Source organism: Salvelinus alpinus, chromosome 15, assembly GCF_045679555.1.
Source record: "Salvelinus alpinus chromosome 15, SLU_Salpinus.1, whole genome shotgun sequence".
Classification (NCBI taxonomy): Eukaryota; Metazoa; Chordata; class Actinopteri; order Salmoniformes; family Salmonidae; genus Salvelinus; species Salvelinus alpinus.
The window spans coordinates 18,611,192-18,631,528 of NC_092100.1; the positions used below are offsets into that span (position 1 = coordinate 18,611,192).

Genomic DNA, 20,337 nt, shown 5'->3' on the forward strand with positions numbered 1-20,337 from the left:
AATTGTTATATATTACTTGTTAGATATTACTGCACTGTTGGAGCTAGAAACACAAGCATTTTTCTACACCCGCAATAACATCTGCTAAACATGCGTATGTGACAAATAAAAATTGTCTCACCAGAGAAAGCATCCAACCGAGTGAAACATCGCCCCTCTGTTTCTGTATGTGTACAGTGATTTAGGAAAGTATGCAGACTCATTGACATTTTCCACATTTTGCTACAGCAATTACAGCCTTGAGTCTTCTTGGGTATGACACTACAAGATTGGCACATCTGTATTTGGGTAGTTTCTCCCGTTCTTCTCTGCAGATCCTCACAAGCTCTGTCAGGTTGGATGGGAAGGGTCGCTGCACAGCTATTTCAAATCAAAGTTTATTTGTCACGTGCGCCGAATACAACAGGTGTATGTATACCTTACAGTGAAATGCTTACTTATAGGCTCTAACCAAGAGTGCAAAAAAAGTATTAGGTGAACAATAGGTAAGTAAAGAAATAAAACAACAGTAAAAAGACAGGCTGTATACAGAAGCAAGGCTATAAAAATAGCGAGGCTACATACAGACACCGGTTAGTCAGGTTGATTGAGGTAGTATGTACATGTAGATATGGTTAAAGTGACTATGCATATATGATGAACAGAGAGTAGCAGTAGCATAAAAGAGGGGGTTGGCGGGTGGTGGGTGGGAAACAATGCAGGTCTCTCCAGAGATGTTCGATCGGGTTCAAGTCTGGGCTCTGGCTCGGACATTCAGAGACTTGTCCCGAAGCCACTCCTGCATTGTCTTGGCTGTGTGCTAAGGGTCGTTGTCCTGTTGGAAGGTGAACATTTGCCCCAGTCTGAGATCCTGAGCGCTCTGGAGCAGGTTTTCATCAAGGATCTCCCTGTGCTTTCCTCCAGATGTGACGCTTGGCATTCAGGGCAAAGAGTTCAATCTTGATTTCATCAGACCAGAGAATCTTCATCAGATCAGTCACTGTCAGTCCTTTTTAGTGTTGAGTCAGTCTCTACCGGACAAAGTCATGTTAGGATACATCAGTTATCCTGTTAGAGCTTTTTTGTCGAATCCACTGCGCTGCTTCAGGTGGAACGTTTATGGTCATGTTGCAGCAGTGTGTCGGAGGGAGATTCCAAGATGTGGGACTTGTGCAGAAGGGCATGGGACAGAGGATTGTGTAGTTTTCGGTGGATAAAGTTGTGTGTGTCAACTGTAGGGGTGCCCATGTTGCTGGGGATCGAAAGTGCTAGAGGCAGGTTGAAGTGGCCAGAGTCAGAGTATAGTGCAGAAGGTGTCATATGCTTGGGTTAAGGGTGAGAGATCCTGAGAGGATCCCAGTGAGTAGTGGATTTAAGCCAGCAGAGGGATAGAACAACGACTGATATATGCTTCATTATAAACTGGGTGGTTCGAGCCCTGAACGCTGATTGGCTTAAAGTCATGGTATATCAGACAGTATACCATGGGTATGACGAAACATTTATTTGTATTCTTCTAATTACGTTGATAACCCGTTTATAATAGCAATAAGGGACCTCGGGGGTTTGTGGTATATCGCCAATATACCACGACTAAGGACTATATACAGGCACGCTGCGTTGCGTCGTGCATAAGAACGGCCCTTAGCCGTGGCATATTGGCCATATACCACACCCCCTCGAGCGTTATTGCTTAAGTATGGTTGGCTTCTTAGCGTTCATAGCAATGGTTATCAACTGTACTGCAGAAATGGAACGTAAATCACAGAAAATGTATTTTGTGGTGGCAGCTGCAGAGAAGTATTTGGGTATATGAGATTTGACAGAAGAGTTACAGGGTGTGTTGTGGGGTGATGTCCCATCCTCCCAGGCCATTGGCATGGTGAAGGAGCAAATAGGGTCAAAGTAGTGGAATGGGGTAGTGGGTTTTTAATGAGTGTAGGTGGCAGCTCCAGAGAAGTACCTGGGTGTTCGAGATTTTACTGCAGATGAGTTCTAAGATGTTTTGAGATGTTTATTTTTTTAAATAGTGTTATATAGGTGTAGGGTTGGGTGTGCAATTTTTTAAAACAATTGTTCCCCTTTTTATATCACTAATGTAAGAGGATGAACAAACACTACCACACAGTAAGTGGGGGCATGCACAATGCCATGATACCAAAGAAGAAGGCAGTAATGTTGAAGGGTTATGCCCTGCTTACATCGTGACGTATTTCATTAATGTTGGTGAAGCCAGCCGGTTATATTATGGTATGGTTATTTTCAGTCGCAAACCACCACCATGCACAACTCAGGGAGTCCAACCAATACACAGACTCCTGATGTTGTGTCCCAAAGCTATCAAAACGCCAACAATACAGTTCTAAAAATGTTTTCATTCGTTGTTGATGCTACGTGTTAATGTGAATAATTTATCATATTTCCCCCTGTATAACGTTACAATTGTACAGCTAATAGGCAGTAGCAACAGCACAACTTTAGATCAATAGAACACATTCACCTATCCAGTGGTGTAGTGGTGCCTGGAGAAGTGGGTATACTCTAATTTTGCCCAAATATTTACAAACGGCTCGCCAGGTGAAGGAAAGGCCCCCTGTGTGAAAAATTCTATGAGAAACAGTGATACACTGAATGACCTAAAATTACAAATCCCATATTGGTCTTTCACAGTCAGGCCAAACCAAGCTGTACTGTGCAAGTAATCTAATAGTAGGCCTACTATTGAAACAGATACATTTCAGAGTTTCATTTTTTTTCTCAGGTTTTTGCTCTCCAAGTCCCTTTTTTGATAGTAAAACAACAACATTGGATGTTGTAAGTCTATAACAATGCTTAACCATATCAGGAGACCACACAAAACAAGTGAGTGTAGTTACCCTTTAATTAAAGTGTGCAGCCACTTAGCACTGTTGTTTGTTTAGAGGTGCTTCTGTAGCACATGAAATGGAGTTAGCAAAACAAATGGTCACTGGATTGATTGAAATAATCCCGATATCATTCTGCCATTAGGTAAAAATACTTGAAAGTACTACTTAAGTCGTTTTTTGTGGTATCTGTACTTTGCTATTTATATTTTTGCCAACTTTTACTTTTACTACATTCCTAAAGAAAATTATTAACTTTTTACTCCATACATTGTCCCTGACACCTAAAACTACTCATTACATTTTGAATGGTTAGCAGGACAAAAACATTTTCTAATTCACACACTTATCAAGAGAACATCTCTGGTCATGCTTACTGCCTCTGATCTGGCAGACTCACTAAACACATGTTTTGTTGGAGCATTCCCCTGGCTATCTCTAAATGTAAAAAACAAGAAAAGGGTCTGGTTTGTTTAATATAAGGGATTTGAATTTGAAAAGATGTATACTTTTACTTTTAATACTTAAGTATTTAGCAAATACATTTACTTTTGATACTTAAGTATATTTAAAACCAAATACTTTTAGACTTTTACTCAAGTAGTATTTTACTGGGTGACTTTCACTTTTACTTGTGTCATTTTCTATTAAGGTATCTTTACTTTTACTCAAGTATGACAATTGGGTACTTTTTCCACCACTGCCATTTAGGCATATGCTAAGAGCCGGCTCTTGTAGGTGAACGTTGGGAGCCGGCTCGCATATCAGAAGAGCCGAATCTATTTATAAAAAAATAAAGATATGAATAATCAAAAGATTTAAATGAATAAAATTAACTATTTCAAAGAACGGGGAAATATATATATATATACGCCTAAATGCTCAAGTTCATCCTGACTGTTTGCTCAGACTAACAGCCTCACCTGTTGTTCCTGTCAGACACACAGTGTCAACCAATGAACTAAAGAGGCATGTGGGAGGGCCAAGCCAACTCACTCACAGTCACACACTTAGCAGCCGAGGAGAGAGGAAGGACAGCTGTGAAAACAACAGCTGGAAAATGAGTCGGAAGCACAGTAGCATTTGGATGCATTTTAATAATGTAGACAATGTTAGAGCACAGTGTAGAATTTACCAAAACAAAATCTCATATAAAGCCGGTTCTACCCACAACCTACACCGGCATATGTGAACTGTGCACCCAACTGTGAAGCTAGCTGTAGCGGAGCTTCGAGAAACTAGCGGGCCTGCTAGTGATAGTGGTGGAGCCAGCACCTCCACACGTGGAGATGTATCCACTCAGTCTAGTAGGCCTACTCCGTAACCCACAGCAACGCAGTCTTTTATGGTCAGTTTATACCAAAGTCTGTCTGTAGCAAAACAAGGCCAAATTGATATTGCATTGGCTAAAATGATTGCCACCGATTTCCAGCCATTTTCGATCGTGGAGAACAGAGGTTTTAGAAATTATAGCAATAGTCTAAATCCAATGTACACAATTCCAAGCAGGAAAACCCTTTCAAAATCACTTATTCCACAACTATACGAGAGCACACAAGCTTCAGTGCGGGAAAGAGTCCAAAAAGCTACTGCAGTTTGCCTTACCACTGACTGCTGGACATCAAGGGTAACCACTTCTTGTATGTCGGTTACATGTCACTCCATTGAAGATTTTTCGATGTCTAGCTGTCTTCTAGACTGCTTTGAGTTCAGCGACAGACACACCTCAGAGAACTTGGCAGAGGAACTGTTGAGAGTGGCCAGAGAATGTCAAGTAGATGGAAAAGTGGTCTGTTGTGTTAGCGACAATGCAGCTAACAGACTAACAGAGCCATGAAAAGCCATGAAAATGTTAAAATGGACCCATCATCCATGTCTTGCCCAAACAATCAACCTGATTGTAAGAGATCCTGTGAGCTGGTGGAAGAACAAGGCCTCTGTCTACCCACGGCTTACTAAAGTCATGACAGGGAGACTCTGCATAGTGGCCACATCCGTTACTTCTGAGTGTCTTCTCGAAAACAGGACAAATAATTACTGAGCGAAGAAACCGCATCAGCCCCTCGAAAGTGAGGCAGCTTGCATTTCTGAATGCAAATCTCTCATAAAAGCAAAATATGGTCAGCATTGCTGTGTGCTGCTGGTTATAACATGGCAATCAAGAAGAGAGAAAAAAGTGGGACCAGTTTAATGTTTTAAGTGAGATGCTGCAGTTTTGCAAATTGTTATTTATTTTTCTTTGATATGGTGCAATATTCTATTATGCTGTTCAGATTGTATTCGTTTTGAATGGTTAGATTTATATGCACTTTGTTTATATACATTAAAAAATTATACTTTAAATGTTTAATATTTATTTATCATAACAAACCAATGCCTTTTTAAATACATTGTGGTTAAGGTAGTAAGGTAGAGTATGATTTCATTTAATAATTTAATTAATTATTGTTTTAAAACCAATCATAGTCAAACTATCGCAAACTGTTTGACTTTAAAAAAAAACATGTCTTGTATTTTTTCAAGAGCCGTTTGGGAGCCAAAAGAGCCGGCTCTTTTTGGTGAGCTGAGCCGAACGAGTCGGCTCACTGAAAAGAGACGGAATGCCCATCACTAATTTGACATGTGACTAGAGCTTGCATTGAATTGTGGGTAGTATCAACCCCGCAAGTGACCATGTTGTTCCCTCGAGCTAAATCTAGTGCGGAGGGGCAACGTTAGATCGCGTAAACGGGACTAGTAACCGGAAGGTTGGAAGATCGAATCCCCGAGCTGACAAGTTACAAATCTGTCCCTCTGCCCCTGAACAAGGAACAGTTAACCCCAATGTTCCTAGGCCGTCATTGAAAATAAGAATTTTTATGATGTACTTTCTGTATTGATTTGTTGTTAATACAAAATAAAAATAATAATAATAATTTTAAAAAACTGATTTGCCTAGGTAAATAATAATAATGCACCATGGCAGCACATTCTGATTTCACCCCAGAACGGTAGGTGTCAGTAGTGCCCATTGCCTGTCTTGAAAATAGAGTATTCTGCCCTTGACAACAATGGCTACTGCTACAAAAATTATCCAGAGGCTCAGAAATCTTTTGTCGGGGGTAAGCCATCTCATCACATTGTATATTTAGTGCAAGTGTCACTTATTTCAAGTTGCCAACACATTTGAAGAGTTTGCAGCCTGTCGAACTGCCTAAGGTTAGATAGCCAGATGGCTTGTTACTATAGTTTGCTGACATTGTATGTTGGAAATGGAAGACTCTTTAAAAGCAAGTTATTACTTTTAATTCACCTTATCAAATTTCCACAGCATAATCTGCAAGCAAAGCTACAGTTGCGTTACGGTGAGATTGCAAAGAGGTAAGTGGCAGCTCACTCATGTCTTTAATGTTTCATGATAGCTAAGAATCAATTTAGGCAGAACGTTTTCAGCAGGTTTTGCATGACACTCAAATGGGAGGGGAGGAAAGGATGGTGTTTGTACACTTTGTAAATGACACAATCTTTGTTACAATCTTTTGTGCAGGACCCTACCACCACCCAAACTTCCTGTTGGGCCCAGCCACAAGTTTGCCTTCAATTACTATAATGGCAGAGATGGGCGTAGAGAGTCTGCACCTGCATTGGTTGTGATGTCGTGTCAAAAGGCCTTGACTGCTTGGTAAGTGGGACATAATAAAGGCTATGACAGTGGAACAAGTGTTGGGATTCTTTCTCTGGCAAACTGGGTGGAAGTTGAGTGCATATGACTACTTTACTGTACAGTTTTAAAGCAGAGTCAAAGCAGTCCTGCTTAGATTAGACTGCATTAGTCTCTTGTGAAAATTGCTTCACACACACACTACTCACTCACACAGATACACTACTCACTCAATCACTCACATACACAGACTACTCACACACACACACACACACACACACACACACACACACACACACACACACACACACACACACACACACACACAGACTATTCACTCTCACACAGACTACACACACACACACTATTCACTCACTCACACAGACTATTCATTCACTCACACAGACTCCTCACACACAGACTACTCACTCACACACACACTCCTCACTCACACACACACACACACACACACACACACTCCTCACTCACACACACACACACACACACACACAGACTACACACACACGGACACACACACAACTCTCTCTCACACTACTCCCTTCATTGGCTCACACACACTCGCATACAATCATCATATACCATGCTGCTACTCTTATCATATATCCTGATGCGTAGTCATCTTACCCATATACATATATAACCCTCCCCCTCCAGTATCCCTCCACATTGTAAATATGGTATTGGCACTGACCCTGTATAATATCTTACTTATTTTCTTGTGTTCATATTTCTTGTGTGTTTTTGTTCTATTTAAATTTATAGTACTACGGATATTGATTACTGGATTCTTGTAAGAAAGTCCTTTCACTGTACTTGTGCACTTGACAATACAACTTAACTTGCCTACGCAGACACTTAAATCTGTAAATGGCCAATCAAGCAATATTTTTGGATCATAGTAAATATTTTGGATAGTATTATACAATATCGGTGTGCATTTGATTTAGCAAGAGAATTAACTTCCTACTGTATCTTCTGAGTGATGTACCAACATTAACTTATGCTTTCATTCCCTTACAGCCAAGCTCTGGAGGTGCCAGCAAAGCGTCCAGTCACACCTGGAAATGTTCCCAGGGAGCTAACGCTGTCTACAGACCAGCCATACCTCTGAACAACGTTGTTTTATTCCTGACTTATTGTAGGTCTGACAGCAGAGCACAATGTTGCTATCACTATTGTTCAAATCTTGTAAAATATTAAATTGTTAATAAATTATGTAATGTTTGAAGAAATGTTTTGTAATGACCAATTGCTCATGTTACTAGCATATATACTTTGTGAGTCAATCACAGTTTTGGGTACCTGGTTAAAGGTAGACTCAGCGATATGGTGTAGATGCAGAAAGTAAACAGCATAGTGGGTCAACTTCCGCAACAACTAAGTGCGTTGAAGTGCGAGGCTCAACTTCTCCGCTGTTTGGTGCCCTGGCTACCACACTGAACTGCGTTATGCGAACCCATGCACATGCGCAGATGCTGTGTGAGAGCGAAGTGTTGCATCTCGCTCATCTCTATCTCCGGTGCTGCTTGTGGCAACGTAATTTCACTGAGTCTACCTTTAATATCCCCAAAGTAGCTCATCATTATCAGGAGTCGACTCAACCATTCATGCATGTAGTCTGCTGCATATTATAGAATCTCAGGGTAAGTATAAAACTAATTGAGACAAGACAACCATTGATAAAATATATTTGCCAAAATGATTCATCACAGACAGAGTTATGTCAAGGACAGTTTCCTAAACTCTGTTATTTCCCCATTAACCATGGCATCAAGGCCACCCACTTAGTCATGGATAACACTTATGCTACACCCATCACTGTTCATCCACCCACTTCTTCTGCTTCACCAGAGGAAAAGGCGAAGCGAGATGGATAGCTGAGCCCAAAATCTGTCTTCTCCAGCAGGTGGCGTTTTTCTGTCACCAAGCGAGGAGTTTTTGTATAGTGGTCAATGCGAGAGTGTTGATGAGGGTTGTTGACTTCAACTGCCTGTATTCAATGGAATATCCATCTCGAGACAATTTCGATATAAAGTGTTTTTTCTCAAAGTTGCCAGGATGTCCATGTCCTACTTATATCAGTACACTCCTAACAATATAAGCATTACAAAACATATATTCTATCAAATAAGCCATACACATTTTCGTTTACCAAATTCGACTCTCATTGACCTCCATACAAACTCTTCAGTAAGGCCATTCTACTGCCAATGGAGATTACATGGCTGTGTGTTAAATTTTATACACCTGTCAGCAACGGGTGAGGCTGAAATAGCAGAATCCACTAATTTAAAGGGGTTTCCACATACTTTTGTATATATAATGTATATTTGGATCATCTAGTGGCTACATCCACGTTCACACACTCCAAGCATGCTGTTACCCCATAGAGAATGATAGAGGCCTCTAGTGGCCAAAAGGTCGTTTTAGCATGGGCAGCGCCATTGAGGGCTTCCACCATTTTAAAGTAGTCAAACTACCTGGGTGGGATTTCCTATGAGTTGTAACCTCAATGGCGCTGTCACAGTCACTATAATGGCACAGATTAAATTTGACCTTTATTTTATTAGAGAGTCAAACTGAGATGGTCTAATTTACTGATGAGCCCTGAATTAAATTACATGACAGAAAATACACAAATACAAATATAAATACAAAATGCAAGCTGAAAGAAAAATCCAGTCATAAAAAACAAACACGTTCATCACACAAACACAAGGTCCTCAATCAACTTATTAATAAAGATGAGTCCTCGAAATATCTCTATCTCTATGAGTTACCCATACTTGCTACAGTGGCACGCTATTGACATTAATGCATGCGACTTAAGCTGCATTCAACACAACTGGGAACTCTGAAAAATATGAGGTCAAATCATGACGTCAGTGATATTTAGCTCGGAAATGCGGATCTCTAGAAAGAGGCCCATGTTCCAGAGTTGGAATTCCGAGTTGGATGAACATTTTTATCGCTTTTCCAAGTTGGAGTTCCCAGTTGTTTTGAACACACTGAAGACAGAAGTCGGCGATTTCCGAGTTCCCAGTTGCTTTGAGCGCGGCATCAGCACCAGGAAAGGGATTTACGTCTTGATCAGGCGTGGGAGCTTCACAGACGTGATTAGTTTGGATTTCAGAACACATTGCAACACTTTCGTTTTGAACACAGCTCGCCTTATTAAAGCACAATTACGTCATTTCCACGTGCCTCTAACTGCAGACACAGAGTATGGGAAACTTTCGTAGAATACTTCTTACTCAGTTACTAACCTTCCATTATATTTGGGGTAAGATAAACTTGCCAGTTACATATTTGCACATGTGTTTTATTGGTATTCGTCATGTTGCATTGGTGGCGCGTGTAACGTCATTGCCATCGCCCGATTAGCAGCTGTTTTATGACGTGAGGCCCACATTTATTGCAGTTGCATTAGCTAGTTAACAGATTAACGGGTTAGCGTCGATGTAAAAACTATTTTGGTTACATTGAAGCTAGCCAATGTTATGCTCAATTAGGCACTGTTTTGCATAGCACAGAGATTTTTCGAACAACCTTAACATGGCTTTACTATCTTCGTTCTCGATTCGGCCAAACATGCATATTGTAAAATGTGTCCAGCTGCAGGTGGTTCGTTTGAATTAAGAATTCCTTTTTCTACATGAAGTAATCCAACAATGGGTACACTAATACTTATTTGGTATCATAGCGTCCACACATTTTGTTTGTGCATGCTGCCACCTACTGTGCGGTAGTGTGGTTAGTTACGTTTTTGATAAACAAAATAGGGAGGGAGGGACACATTGCACCACCAACTAAACCCACACAAACACACACACACATTGCTTTAATACAAATTCAAAACCACTGTACCGCAGACACACTTAAAACGCCACCAGAATAATCACTCGTTTCAAAGGCGCCCTGCTGTTGTCCCTAGTCATGTGACGTGAAGTGCCCGCTCCCTCTGAATGACTTCGCTATCTTCACCGATTTTAACAGTACCTAACTTATTTTCTACCCAGCCTGAAACTACATATGGATCAGACTTGGAGATTTGCACCACACCTGCCACCACAGGTAATTCATCCTCACTCTCATCAGGTTGAATTTCTGAGACTGCAGAATATGGTTTGAGCACCTCCTCCCAGCTGCCCACTGCACTGAAGCTAGGAAACACTGTCACCACCGATAAATATACGGTAATCACATTTCAATAACCATTTTCTACGGCTGGCCATGCTTTCCACCTGGATACCCCTACCCCGGTCAACAGCTCTGCACCCCCCACAGCAACTTGCCCATGCCTCCCCCATTTCTCCTTCACCCAAATCCAGATAGCTGATGTTCTGAAAGAGCTGCAAAATCTGGACCCCTACAAATCAGTTGGGCTAGACAATCTGGACCCTCTCTAAAATTATCTGTTTAATTGTTGCAACCCCTTTTACTAGCCTGTTCAACCTCTTTCGTATTGTCTGAGATCCCTAAAGATTGGAAAGCTGCCGCGGTCATCCCCCCCTTCAAAGCGGGCGACACTTTAGACCCAAACTGTTACAGACCTATATCTATCCTACCCTGCCTTTCTAAAGTCTTCGAAAGCCAAGATAACAGATCACCGACCATTTCGAATCCCACCGTACTTTCTCCGCTATGCAATCTGGTTTCCGAGCGGGTCATGGATGCACCTCAGCCACGCTCAAGGTCCTAAACGATGTCATAACTGCCATCGCTAAAAGCCGTCTTCATCGACCTGGCCAAGGCTTTCGACTCTGTCAATCACCACATTCTTATCAGCAGACTCAACAGCCTTAGTTTCTCAAATGACTGCCTCGCCTGGTTCACCAACTACTTCTCAGAGTTCAGTGTGTCAAATCGGAGGTCCTGTTGTCCGGGCCTTTGGCAGTCTCTATGGGGATGCCACAGGGTTCAATTCTCGGGCCGACTCTCTTCTCTGTATACTTCAATGATGTCGCTCTTGCTGCTGGTGATTCTCTGATCCACCTCTATGCAAACGACACGATTTTGTATACTCCTGGCCCTTTGGACATTGTGTTAACAAACCTCCAGAAGAGCTTCAATGCCATACAACACTCCTTCCGTGGCCTCCAACTGCTCTTAAATGCTAGTAAAACTAAATGCATGCTCTTCAACCGATCGCCACCCTCCCGCCTAGCATCACTACTCTGGGCGGTTCTGACTTAGAATAATGTGGACAACTACAAATACCTAGGTGTCTGGTTAACTGTAAACTCTCCTTCCAGACTCACATTAAGCATCTCCAATCCAAAATGAAGTCTAGAATCGGCTTCCTATTTCACAACAAAGCATCCTTCACTCATGCTGCCAAACATACCCTTGTAAAACTGACTATCCTACCGATCCTTGACTTCGGCGATGTCATTTACAAAATAGCCTCCAACACTCTACTCAGCAAATTGGATGTAGTCTACCACAGTGCCAACCGTTTTGTTACCAAAGCCCCAAATACTACAAACCACTGCAACCTGTATGCTCTCGTTGGCTGGCCCTCGCTTCATATTAGTCGCCAAACCCACTGGCTCCAGGTCATCTTAAGTTTTTGCTAGGTAAAGCCCCGCCTTATCTCAGCTCACTGGTCACCATAGCAGCACCCACCCGTAGCACGTGCTCCAGCAGGTATATTTCACTGGTCACCCCCAAAGCCAATTCCTCCTTTGGCCGCCTTTCCTATCCAACTCTGCTGCCAATGACTGGAACGAATTGCAAAAATCACTGAACCTTGAGTTTATCTCCCTCACTAACTTTAAGCATCAGCTGTCAGAGCAGCTTACAGATCATTGCACCTGTACACAGCCCATCTGTAAATAGCCCACCCAACTACCTTATCCCCATGTTCTTTTTTTGTTATTGCTCCTTTGCACCCCAGTATCTCTACTTGCACATTCATATTCTGCACATCTATCACTCCAGTGTTTAATTGCTAAATTGTAATTATTGTGCCACTAAGGCCTATTTATTGCTTTACCTCCCTAATCTTACTACATTTGCACACACTACATATAGATTTTTCTATTGTGTTATTGTACGTTTGTTTATCCCATGTAACTGTGTTTGTCGCACTGCTTTGCTTTATCTTGGCCAGGTCACAGTTGTAAATGAGAGCTTGTTCTCAACTGGCCTACCTGGTTAAATAAAGGTGAACAAAAATTAAATAATTGTCGGTCTCGCGGTAATTGCCCGTTATTAACAGAGTCTAATAAATCCATGTAATGTAGCCTATACCGTCACAATAAATCCATTATTTATTTTAGACAGGTTTAAAGAAGCATGATATGAAGAAAATGTAGCTTATTTTAACATTTAAAATGGCGCTGAAGCGGATGGCTGCCGTTTTACATGCCCGTAATCAATTGTGCTATTTATTTATTTGCGTTGGTAACTTACGTACAAAATAAGTTAAAAAATGATATTGGTTCTACCGTCTCTTATGACCAAAAAGAACTTCTGGACATCAGAACTGGGATTAATCACCACGGACTGGAAGAAGCTTTTTCCTATAACGAGTCAAACGAGAAAGTTTTATACTGCTCTCCCAGGAACAGGCCCAGATTTATGTCATTTGCGTGAAGAAACGGCGGAGGAAAAGAGGACGCAGATCATCAGGCTGCCTTTAGAGAATCCGTAGGTGAGCGAGTAAACTCCCATTGCCATCAATTCTACTTGCTAACATGCAATCACTGGAAAATAGAATGGATGACCTACGATTATTCTACCAACGGGACATTAAGAACTGTAATATCTTATGTTTCACTGAGTCGTGGCTGAACGACGACACGGACAATATCATGACATACATGATTAGCTTATAACAGTGAACCTTTTTTGTGGGATACACAAGGCAATTCTAGGTCTTGTGGCATATTTTGGTTAAACTATTCCCAATTCAATGAAATTGCAACCCTCTGCATGCACAGTGCATTCTTCCATCATGTGCAGTGCGCTCTTCAATCACATGTACAGCCGATTCTCAAGATCCTGCACACTAATGAGATGCTATTGAGCCCACACACTACTACACTGTCTGAGCCAAGGACTAAATGCGTTCTGTTAAGTTTTGATTACAATACTGGGTGGGGTGAATATATTTTATGACATAATTTTTTTGTTAACTAGTATATAGTAGCCTACAGCAAAGTGTGTTTAAATCATTTCTAACTTTTAACAATTTCTGCTAGTTAGTTTTTGCTACCATGTGGGGTTTAGCTTGCTTGAGCCTGTTAACTGAGGGGTGTTAATTCACCTATTTCCATACATGTTTCATTGACTGTTTCAATGAATCAGACACCTTATCGATAGCAACAGCTCATGGTCCTCCTGGAATCAGACGTTTTTTTTTCACTCAATGGAGGAACGTAGTCAGAGAAATGCTGATGAATGTCTTGCTCAAGCTGTGTATGCAACCGGTTCACCTCTAATGCTCACAGGCAATGTGTATTGGAAGAGATTTCTGAATGTTCTTCGCCCAGCATACACCCCTCCAACCAGACATGCTTTATCTACTCATTTGCTGGATGCAGAGTTCAAGTGAAGGTCAAGCAAATCATAGAGAAAGCAGACTGTATTGCAATCATCTCTGATGGGTGGTCGATAGTTCGTGGGCAAGGAATAATGAACTACATCATCTCCACCCCTCAACCAGTATTCTACAAGAGCACAGACACAAGGGACTGTTCGTGGGCAAGGAATAATTAACTACTTCTCTACCCCTCAACCAGTATTCCACAAGAGCACAGACACAAGGGACAACAGACACACCGGTCTCTTCATTGCAGATGAGCTGAAGGCAGTCAAGGTTAGCCTTCCAACAGGACAATGACCCTAAGCACACAGCCCAGACAACGCAGGAGTGCCTTCGGGACAAGTCTCTGAATGTCCTTGAGTGGCCCACCCAGACTTGAATCCGATCTAACGTCTCTGGAGAGACCTGAAAATGGCTGTGCAGCAATGCTCCCCATCCATCCCGACAGAGATGGAGAGGATCTGCAGAGAAGAATGGGAGAACCTCCCCAAATACAGGTGTGCCAAGCTTGTAGCGTCATACCCAAGAAGACTCAAGGCTGTAATCGCTGCCTAAGGTGCTTCAACAAAGTACTGAGTAAAAGGTCTGAATACTTATGTAAATTTGATAGTTCAGTTTTTTAAATATATATTGGCAAACGTTTCTAAAAACCTGTTTTTGCTTTGTCATTATGGGGTATTGTGTGTAGATTGAGGGGGGGGGGAAACAATTTAATACATTTTAGAATAAGGCTGTAATGTAGCAAAATGTGGAAAAAGTCGAGGGGTCTAAATACTTTCCGAAGTATTTTTAATCCATTGTAAGGCTGCATGATGCGACTGATTTGAAAAAAGTAGCTTTAAAGGCATGAGCTCTGCATTGTTTTTTGTGCAGGCTGCACACACTTCATCAGTCTCTCATTCACAATTTGACAAGCACTTGATAATGCCTAGAATTTCACGGCAGCATCCCCTTAGTGTTGCCGTAATGCACCCTAAAAAATCTGTCTCTTGTGGCCGTTGTGCCCTACCTTTCACTCACATGGCTCTCCATTACGTGACAAGGTCTTTCTCACAGGCTACCAGGGAAGACAGACAAATCGGGGACGCAACTGCATGCGTCCTTATCCAATTACAAGGTGCATATTGAAGATATTGGAAGAATTGTCAACATTTACTTTTCGTCAGCCAACAAGATGAGTAGGCCTAACGAACAGCAAAAGCAGTAGCCTATGTCAATCTACTATCCCCCATAGTACTAAAGTCGACCTATTCTGTGCCAGAAATAAATATTCCAATCAGTCTGGGACAGTTGTGGGATGCGGTAGATCCCAAGTGAATACAACCACTAGCATCCCCCAAACTTTTTTTTACGCAGTGTGGCTGACGTAACAGATCAGAACATTTGTTGATAAACTATTAGGCTCTTTCTTCACATAAGCGCAGCAATGCACACATGGTAGTAGGCTATACGTGCAAATGTTCCATTAGCGGAAACACCATTATCAAAAGTGACCGCAAATGCAATTATGCATGTAATGCTTTTATTATGAAGGTGCATGTTTATGGTGAAAATGATCTTCCCCAAACTTGAAACTCACACCCTGCTTATGTATGCCAGTTAGGCTCTACACCACTTGTAAAGCGGATTAATGTTCCTAATTTTAACAAGTTATTTGGCCACTTTAGTTGTGATTCAAAACAGATAGGCGTATGGGCTTGGCAACATCAGGTGTGAGACTATGATTCAATAAAGTTGCAAAAAAAAGGCATTATTTCTTATGCTGGGCATCATTCACAAGTGATAATCTAATAGTGTCACCCATCAGACTGTTCTTGATTTAATCTTGTCTTTCCATATACTAAATCATGTGTAAAATGTTTTGATTTTGAATGGACCATTATCATGCAGTGGGGAAAAATGCATGTCATCTATACACTTAAATAGTGAATGGAGGATGCTTTTCAGGTGGTTAATTTTCATGCCAGCCAGGTAGGCTGTACTACTGTTGCAAATATAAGCAATGCGCTTAATATTAGGAAAGTTCAGAAATAAATATAGTAGGCCTAGCCTATTGAAAGCTGATGGGATCCTCTTTTTAGTAAAAATCAAATTTTATTTGTCACGTGCTGAATACAACAATACCTTACAGTGAAATGCTTACTTACAATGTTTTAAGAAAAAAAAAGTGTTATGTTAAAAATAGAAAATAAGAGGCAATCACTGTTTTTTTTCACGCAATTGCAGAGCCTATAGTAATGTTGCGCAACATGAGCTCCTGGACTCTCATGAAGTGTTTTGATTTAGATTTTTGATTACATTTGCATTTGTCAGTGATTAGAGGGACAATAGAGTGCTGAGTTCCAGGCAGTTAGCAAGTTTGGTAGGCCTCTAATGACTCGTGACAGCAGATGTGGCGGTAATATGGTCACCGCAACAGCCCTAGGTCTAAATACTTTCCGAATGCATTGTACACACAAGTAGGTCACATGGGGGAGAGGCATTGTGCCATGAGGTGTTGCTTATTATTATTTTTTGAAACCAGGTTTGCTGGTCACTTCCTCTATGTAAGATGGAAGGGAGTTCCATGCACTCATGGCTCTGTATAATACTGTACGTTTCCTTGAATTTGTTCTGGACCTGGGGCTGTGAAAAGACCCCAGGTAGCATGTCTGGTGGGGTAAGTGTGTGTCAGTGCTGTGTGAAAGTTGAATATGCAAACAATTTGGAATTTACAACACATTCATGTTTCTTATAAAAACAATAACACATGCTTTGTTAAATGCCAGGGGCAGGTCATTGGTAAAAATATAAAAGAGTAGAGGGCCTAGAGAGCTGCCCTGCGGTACACCACACTTTACATGTTTGACAGAGAACCTTCCATTAAAGAAAACCCTCCTGAGTTCTATTATATTGCCATATCGTGGATTCAGAGCGGAGGTTGAAAAGCCATAACACAAGTTCTCAACAGGTTATGCAGTAATATGTCAAACATTTTAAAGCAAGTATTTTCATAACATGCGCTATCAAGTGCAGCTCTGCACTTGATAGCACGTTATGAAAACATAATACATGCTGTAAAATGTTTGACATGCTACTGCAGTGTAGGGACTACCCCAAATTGAAGTCATTCATTCAAAGTTTCTGTAGCCACTTCGTTTTTCATTTTCTGTAGAGTAAGTAGCCTCTAAGTATATAATATTCAAAATGCATTTATTCATTTGTAGGCACTCTAGGTAACACCCTGCCGACCTGTGAACAGTTCAAGTGCAGGAATGGGAGATGTATCCTCGGCCTCTGGGTGTGTGACGGGGACGGCGATTGTGAGGATGGCAGTGATGAATTCTGCAGCAGGGAGTGACAGTGGAGGGGTTTTTACCTTATTAAAGACCATTGGATCGGGGGGCCTCCCGGGTGGCGCAGTGGTCTAGGGCACTGCATCGCAGTGCTAGCTGCGCCACCAGAGTCTCTGGGTTCGCGCCCAGGCTCTGTCGCAGCCGGCCGTGACCGGGAGGTCCGTGGGGCGACGCACAATTGGCATAGCGTCGTCCGGGTTAGGGAGGGTTTGGCCGGTAGGGATATCCTTGTCTCATTGCGCTCCAGCGACTCCTGTGGCGGGCCGGGCGCAGTGCGCGCTAACCAAGGGGGCCAGGTACACGGTGTTTCCTCCGACACATTGGTGCGGCTGGCTTCCGGGTTGGAGGCGCGCTGTGTTAAGAAGCAGTGCGGCTTGGTTGGGTTGTGCTTCGGAGGACGCATGGCTTTCGACCTTCGTCTCTCCCGAGCCCGTACGGGAGTTGTAGCGATGAGACAAGATAGTAATTACTAGCGATTGGATACCACGAAAATTGGGGAGAAAATGGGATAAAAAATAAATAAATAAGACCATTGGATCATAGGGGAGACTGAATGTCACAGTACAGCATGTAACTGTACTAACTTGATAGCGTCCAGTAACGGGGATGTCAAAGTCCAGGGTTTGAGTTTGCTGATTTTAATACGTGGCCATATCAGTTGTGACATTTCTGCTGGAGCATACTGTAGGTCTGTACACCTGTGTCATCACTGTACCATCTGGATCAGGTTCATTAGACACCAAACAGACCAAAACGGGGAGGGGAAAAAAATGCTCTTTTTTGTTTTCCATTCCAAAATGTTTTTCTACCGTGCACTATGAATATGATCCAGATCACATGTATATAAAATGTATTGAGAGAAGGTAATAATTGCATATGACAATTTTGTAATTGTGACAAGATATTCTTATTTTGGCTGTGTTTCAGGGGAGTGGACCTGCCCAGGGTTTCTGTGTACAGATGGAGGTTGCGTTTCCCAGAGTGCTCTTTGTGACTGCACCGCGGACTGTCATGACGGCTCTGACGAATTCGAGGATACCTGTGGTAAGAGCTAAGGGAAAGAGAATACCTCTGCCACCTGGGTTGGGCTCAAGTTACACATGCTCAACGTCAGTGTATGAACGAAGTGCACATTTCTTCATCAATCCAATTTTAAGAGCCTCTTTCATAATCTTAAACACTATGGGCCACATTCACTAAGCCGTTGCACAAATTAAACATTTGCTTAAATTCCAGAGGGATTTAAGCATTACAGCAATCAGAAAAAGTTTACAAAAGGAAAAATGACCCCATCGGAAAGTTAGTCAGTTTAATGTGATCATTTATTTGTATTCCCCTCTGAAAATAATAGATGCAGACTTTGTAAAAATGTAGTAAGTCCCTTTTTATTTAAAGTACATGACCACTAATTGCCCTCTGGGCTTCCATCTTTCCCAGGTTTGCTCCAATGTAAGAAGGATGACTTTGCCTGTGGCAGTAGGCGATGTGTATCCCTCTTCCGCTGTGATGGCACTGACGACTGTGGATAAGAACTGTCATAAGTCATATCCTGTCATAAGAACTGTACAGCCGAGTCCTTCCTCTGTGAGCGGACAGGGAGCTGCGTTGCCAGGCAACTGCCCCGCTGGGCAGGATGTGGGTCCCGACGCATGTCCCTTTGGCCAGACCCGGGCCCCTCACACTTGCTTCAGCTCTGAGTTCAGTTGTGGGGACGGCCAATGTATGCCTCACTCCTGGAGGTGTGACCACTCGCCGGACTGTGCTGACGCGAGCGACGAGGACGACTGTGGTGAGAACTATTGACACTTTATTACATCTATATCATTAGGCAGAAAACGGAAGAATACAGACTGAAACAGGGACCCCCTGGACTTGTCTAATTTGAACACAACCATGCTCTGCTGCTCTCATCCTTATAGACCAGCAGAGGGCAAAAGAACTTCACTCCTACTTGTTCCTTTTACAGACACAGTGGACCTATGATTATTTCCTTTAATTATGGTTTCAGTAATTCAATAAATAGTAAGAATTCTGTGTGTGTGTGTGTATATATAGCACATATGAACACATGCTATAGTAAAACAGTGATCTCTTTACTGTTGCGACTAATAGTCTTTTGAGGTGGTTTGTTGCCCATAAAAATGTAATGCTTTTGATATTCTCTAACTAAGGGCTTGTGTCCCGGACACAGACTAAGCCTAGCCCTTGACTAAAAGCACTTTAAATTCTCTATCGAGCAGATATTTTTTGATCCGTGTGCTATGAAAGTACAAACGAGCTCTGTTTCACATCCTGTAATGCATTCCCTGATATACAGTAGTCAGCTTTCTGTTTGGATAGGTAATTTCCCTTATCACAATCTTTAAATATGTGTGTCTAGCTGCTATAGTGAACTGTTGACTAATTTGAATGATTTATTTATTTTTATTTCACCTTTATTTAACCAGGTAGGCAAGTTGAGAACAAGTTCTCATTTACAATTGCGACCTGGCCAAGATAAAGCAAAGCAGTTAGACACATACAACAACAGAGTTACACATGGAGTAAAACAAACATACAGTCAATAATACAGTAGAAAAATAAGTCTATATACAATGTGAGCAAATGAGGTGAGATAAGGGAGGTAATGACAAAAAAAGGCCATGGTGGCGAAGTAAATACAATATAGCAAGTAAAACACTGGAATGGTAGATTTGCAGTGGAAGAATGTGCAAAGTAGAAATATAAATAATGGGGTGCAAAGGAGCAAAATAAATAAATACACATTGATTGGTCCTGTATTCACTCTTCCCTGTCACTGACCCTGTATCTCTCCCTATGTAGATCAGAATGAGTGTCTGGTGAGCAATGGCGGCTGTTCTCACCTGTGTGTAGACCTGCCGAGGGGCTTCCTCTGTGACTGTCCCGCTGGTATGAGGTTGGTGCACGACACCCAATGTGAGGGTG

General features: G+C 41.9%; 2 protein-coding genes across 5 annotated transcripts in view; both read left to right on the plus strand.

Annotated features, from left to right (window-relative positions):
• Nucleotides 1-5,617: 5,617 nt before the first annotated feature.
• On the plus strand, nucleotides 5,618-7,736 carry LOC139539620 (NADH dehydrogenase [ubiquinone] 1 alpha subcomplex subunit 7-like). Its single transcript, XM_071342725.1, has 4 exons — nucleotides 5,618-5,944; nucleotides 6,154-6,203; nucleotides 6,370-6,504; nucleotides 7,525-7,736. Exons 1-4 carry the CDS (start codon nucleotides 5,894-5,896, stop codon nucleotides 7,613-7,615), a joined length of 327 nt encoding a protein of 108 aa, XP_071198826.1. The 5' UTR covers nucleotides 5,618-5,893; the 3' UTR covers nucleotides 7,616-7,736.
• Nucleotides 7,737-9,681: 1,945 nt separating this feature from the next.
• Nucleotides 9,682-20,337, plus strand: part of LOC139539629 (uncharacterized) — a 68,315-nt gene continuing 57,659 nt past the window's right edge. Inside the window, exons 1-4 of one of the 4 annotated variants that reach the window (XM_071342742.1) lie at nucleotides 9,682-9,787; nucleotides 18,319-18,435; nucleotides 18,829-19,180; nucleotides 20,215-20,334. In XM_071342742.1, coding sequence (XP_071198843.1) covers nucleotides 18,352-18,435; nucleotides 18,829-19,180; nucleotides 20,215-20,334 — 556 coding nt within the window. In that variant the 5' untranslated portion in view covers nucleotides 9,682-9,787; nucleotides 18,319-18,351. The other 3 variants (XM_071342741.1, XM_071342743.1, XM_071342744.1) reach the window with 3 other exon arrangements.

Bases quoted from the DNA above. Each gene is read 5' to 3' on its own strand.
- LOC139539620 (XM_071342725.1), top strand. From the start codon at position 5,894: ATGGCTACTGCTACAAAAATTATCCAGAGGCTCAGAAATCTTTTGTCG. The intron at 5,945-6,153 runs GTAAGCCATCTC...AAATTTCCACAG, and splicing joins TCAGAAATCTTTTGTCGGGG to CATAATCTGCAAGCAAAGCT. The intron at 6,505-7,524 runs GTAAGTGGGACA...ATTCCCTTACAG, and splicing joins CAAAAGGCCTTGACTGCTTG to CCAAGCTCTGGAGGTGCCAG.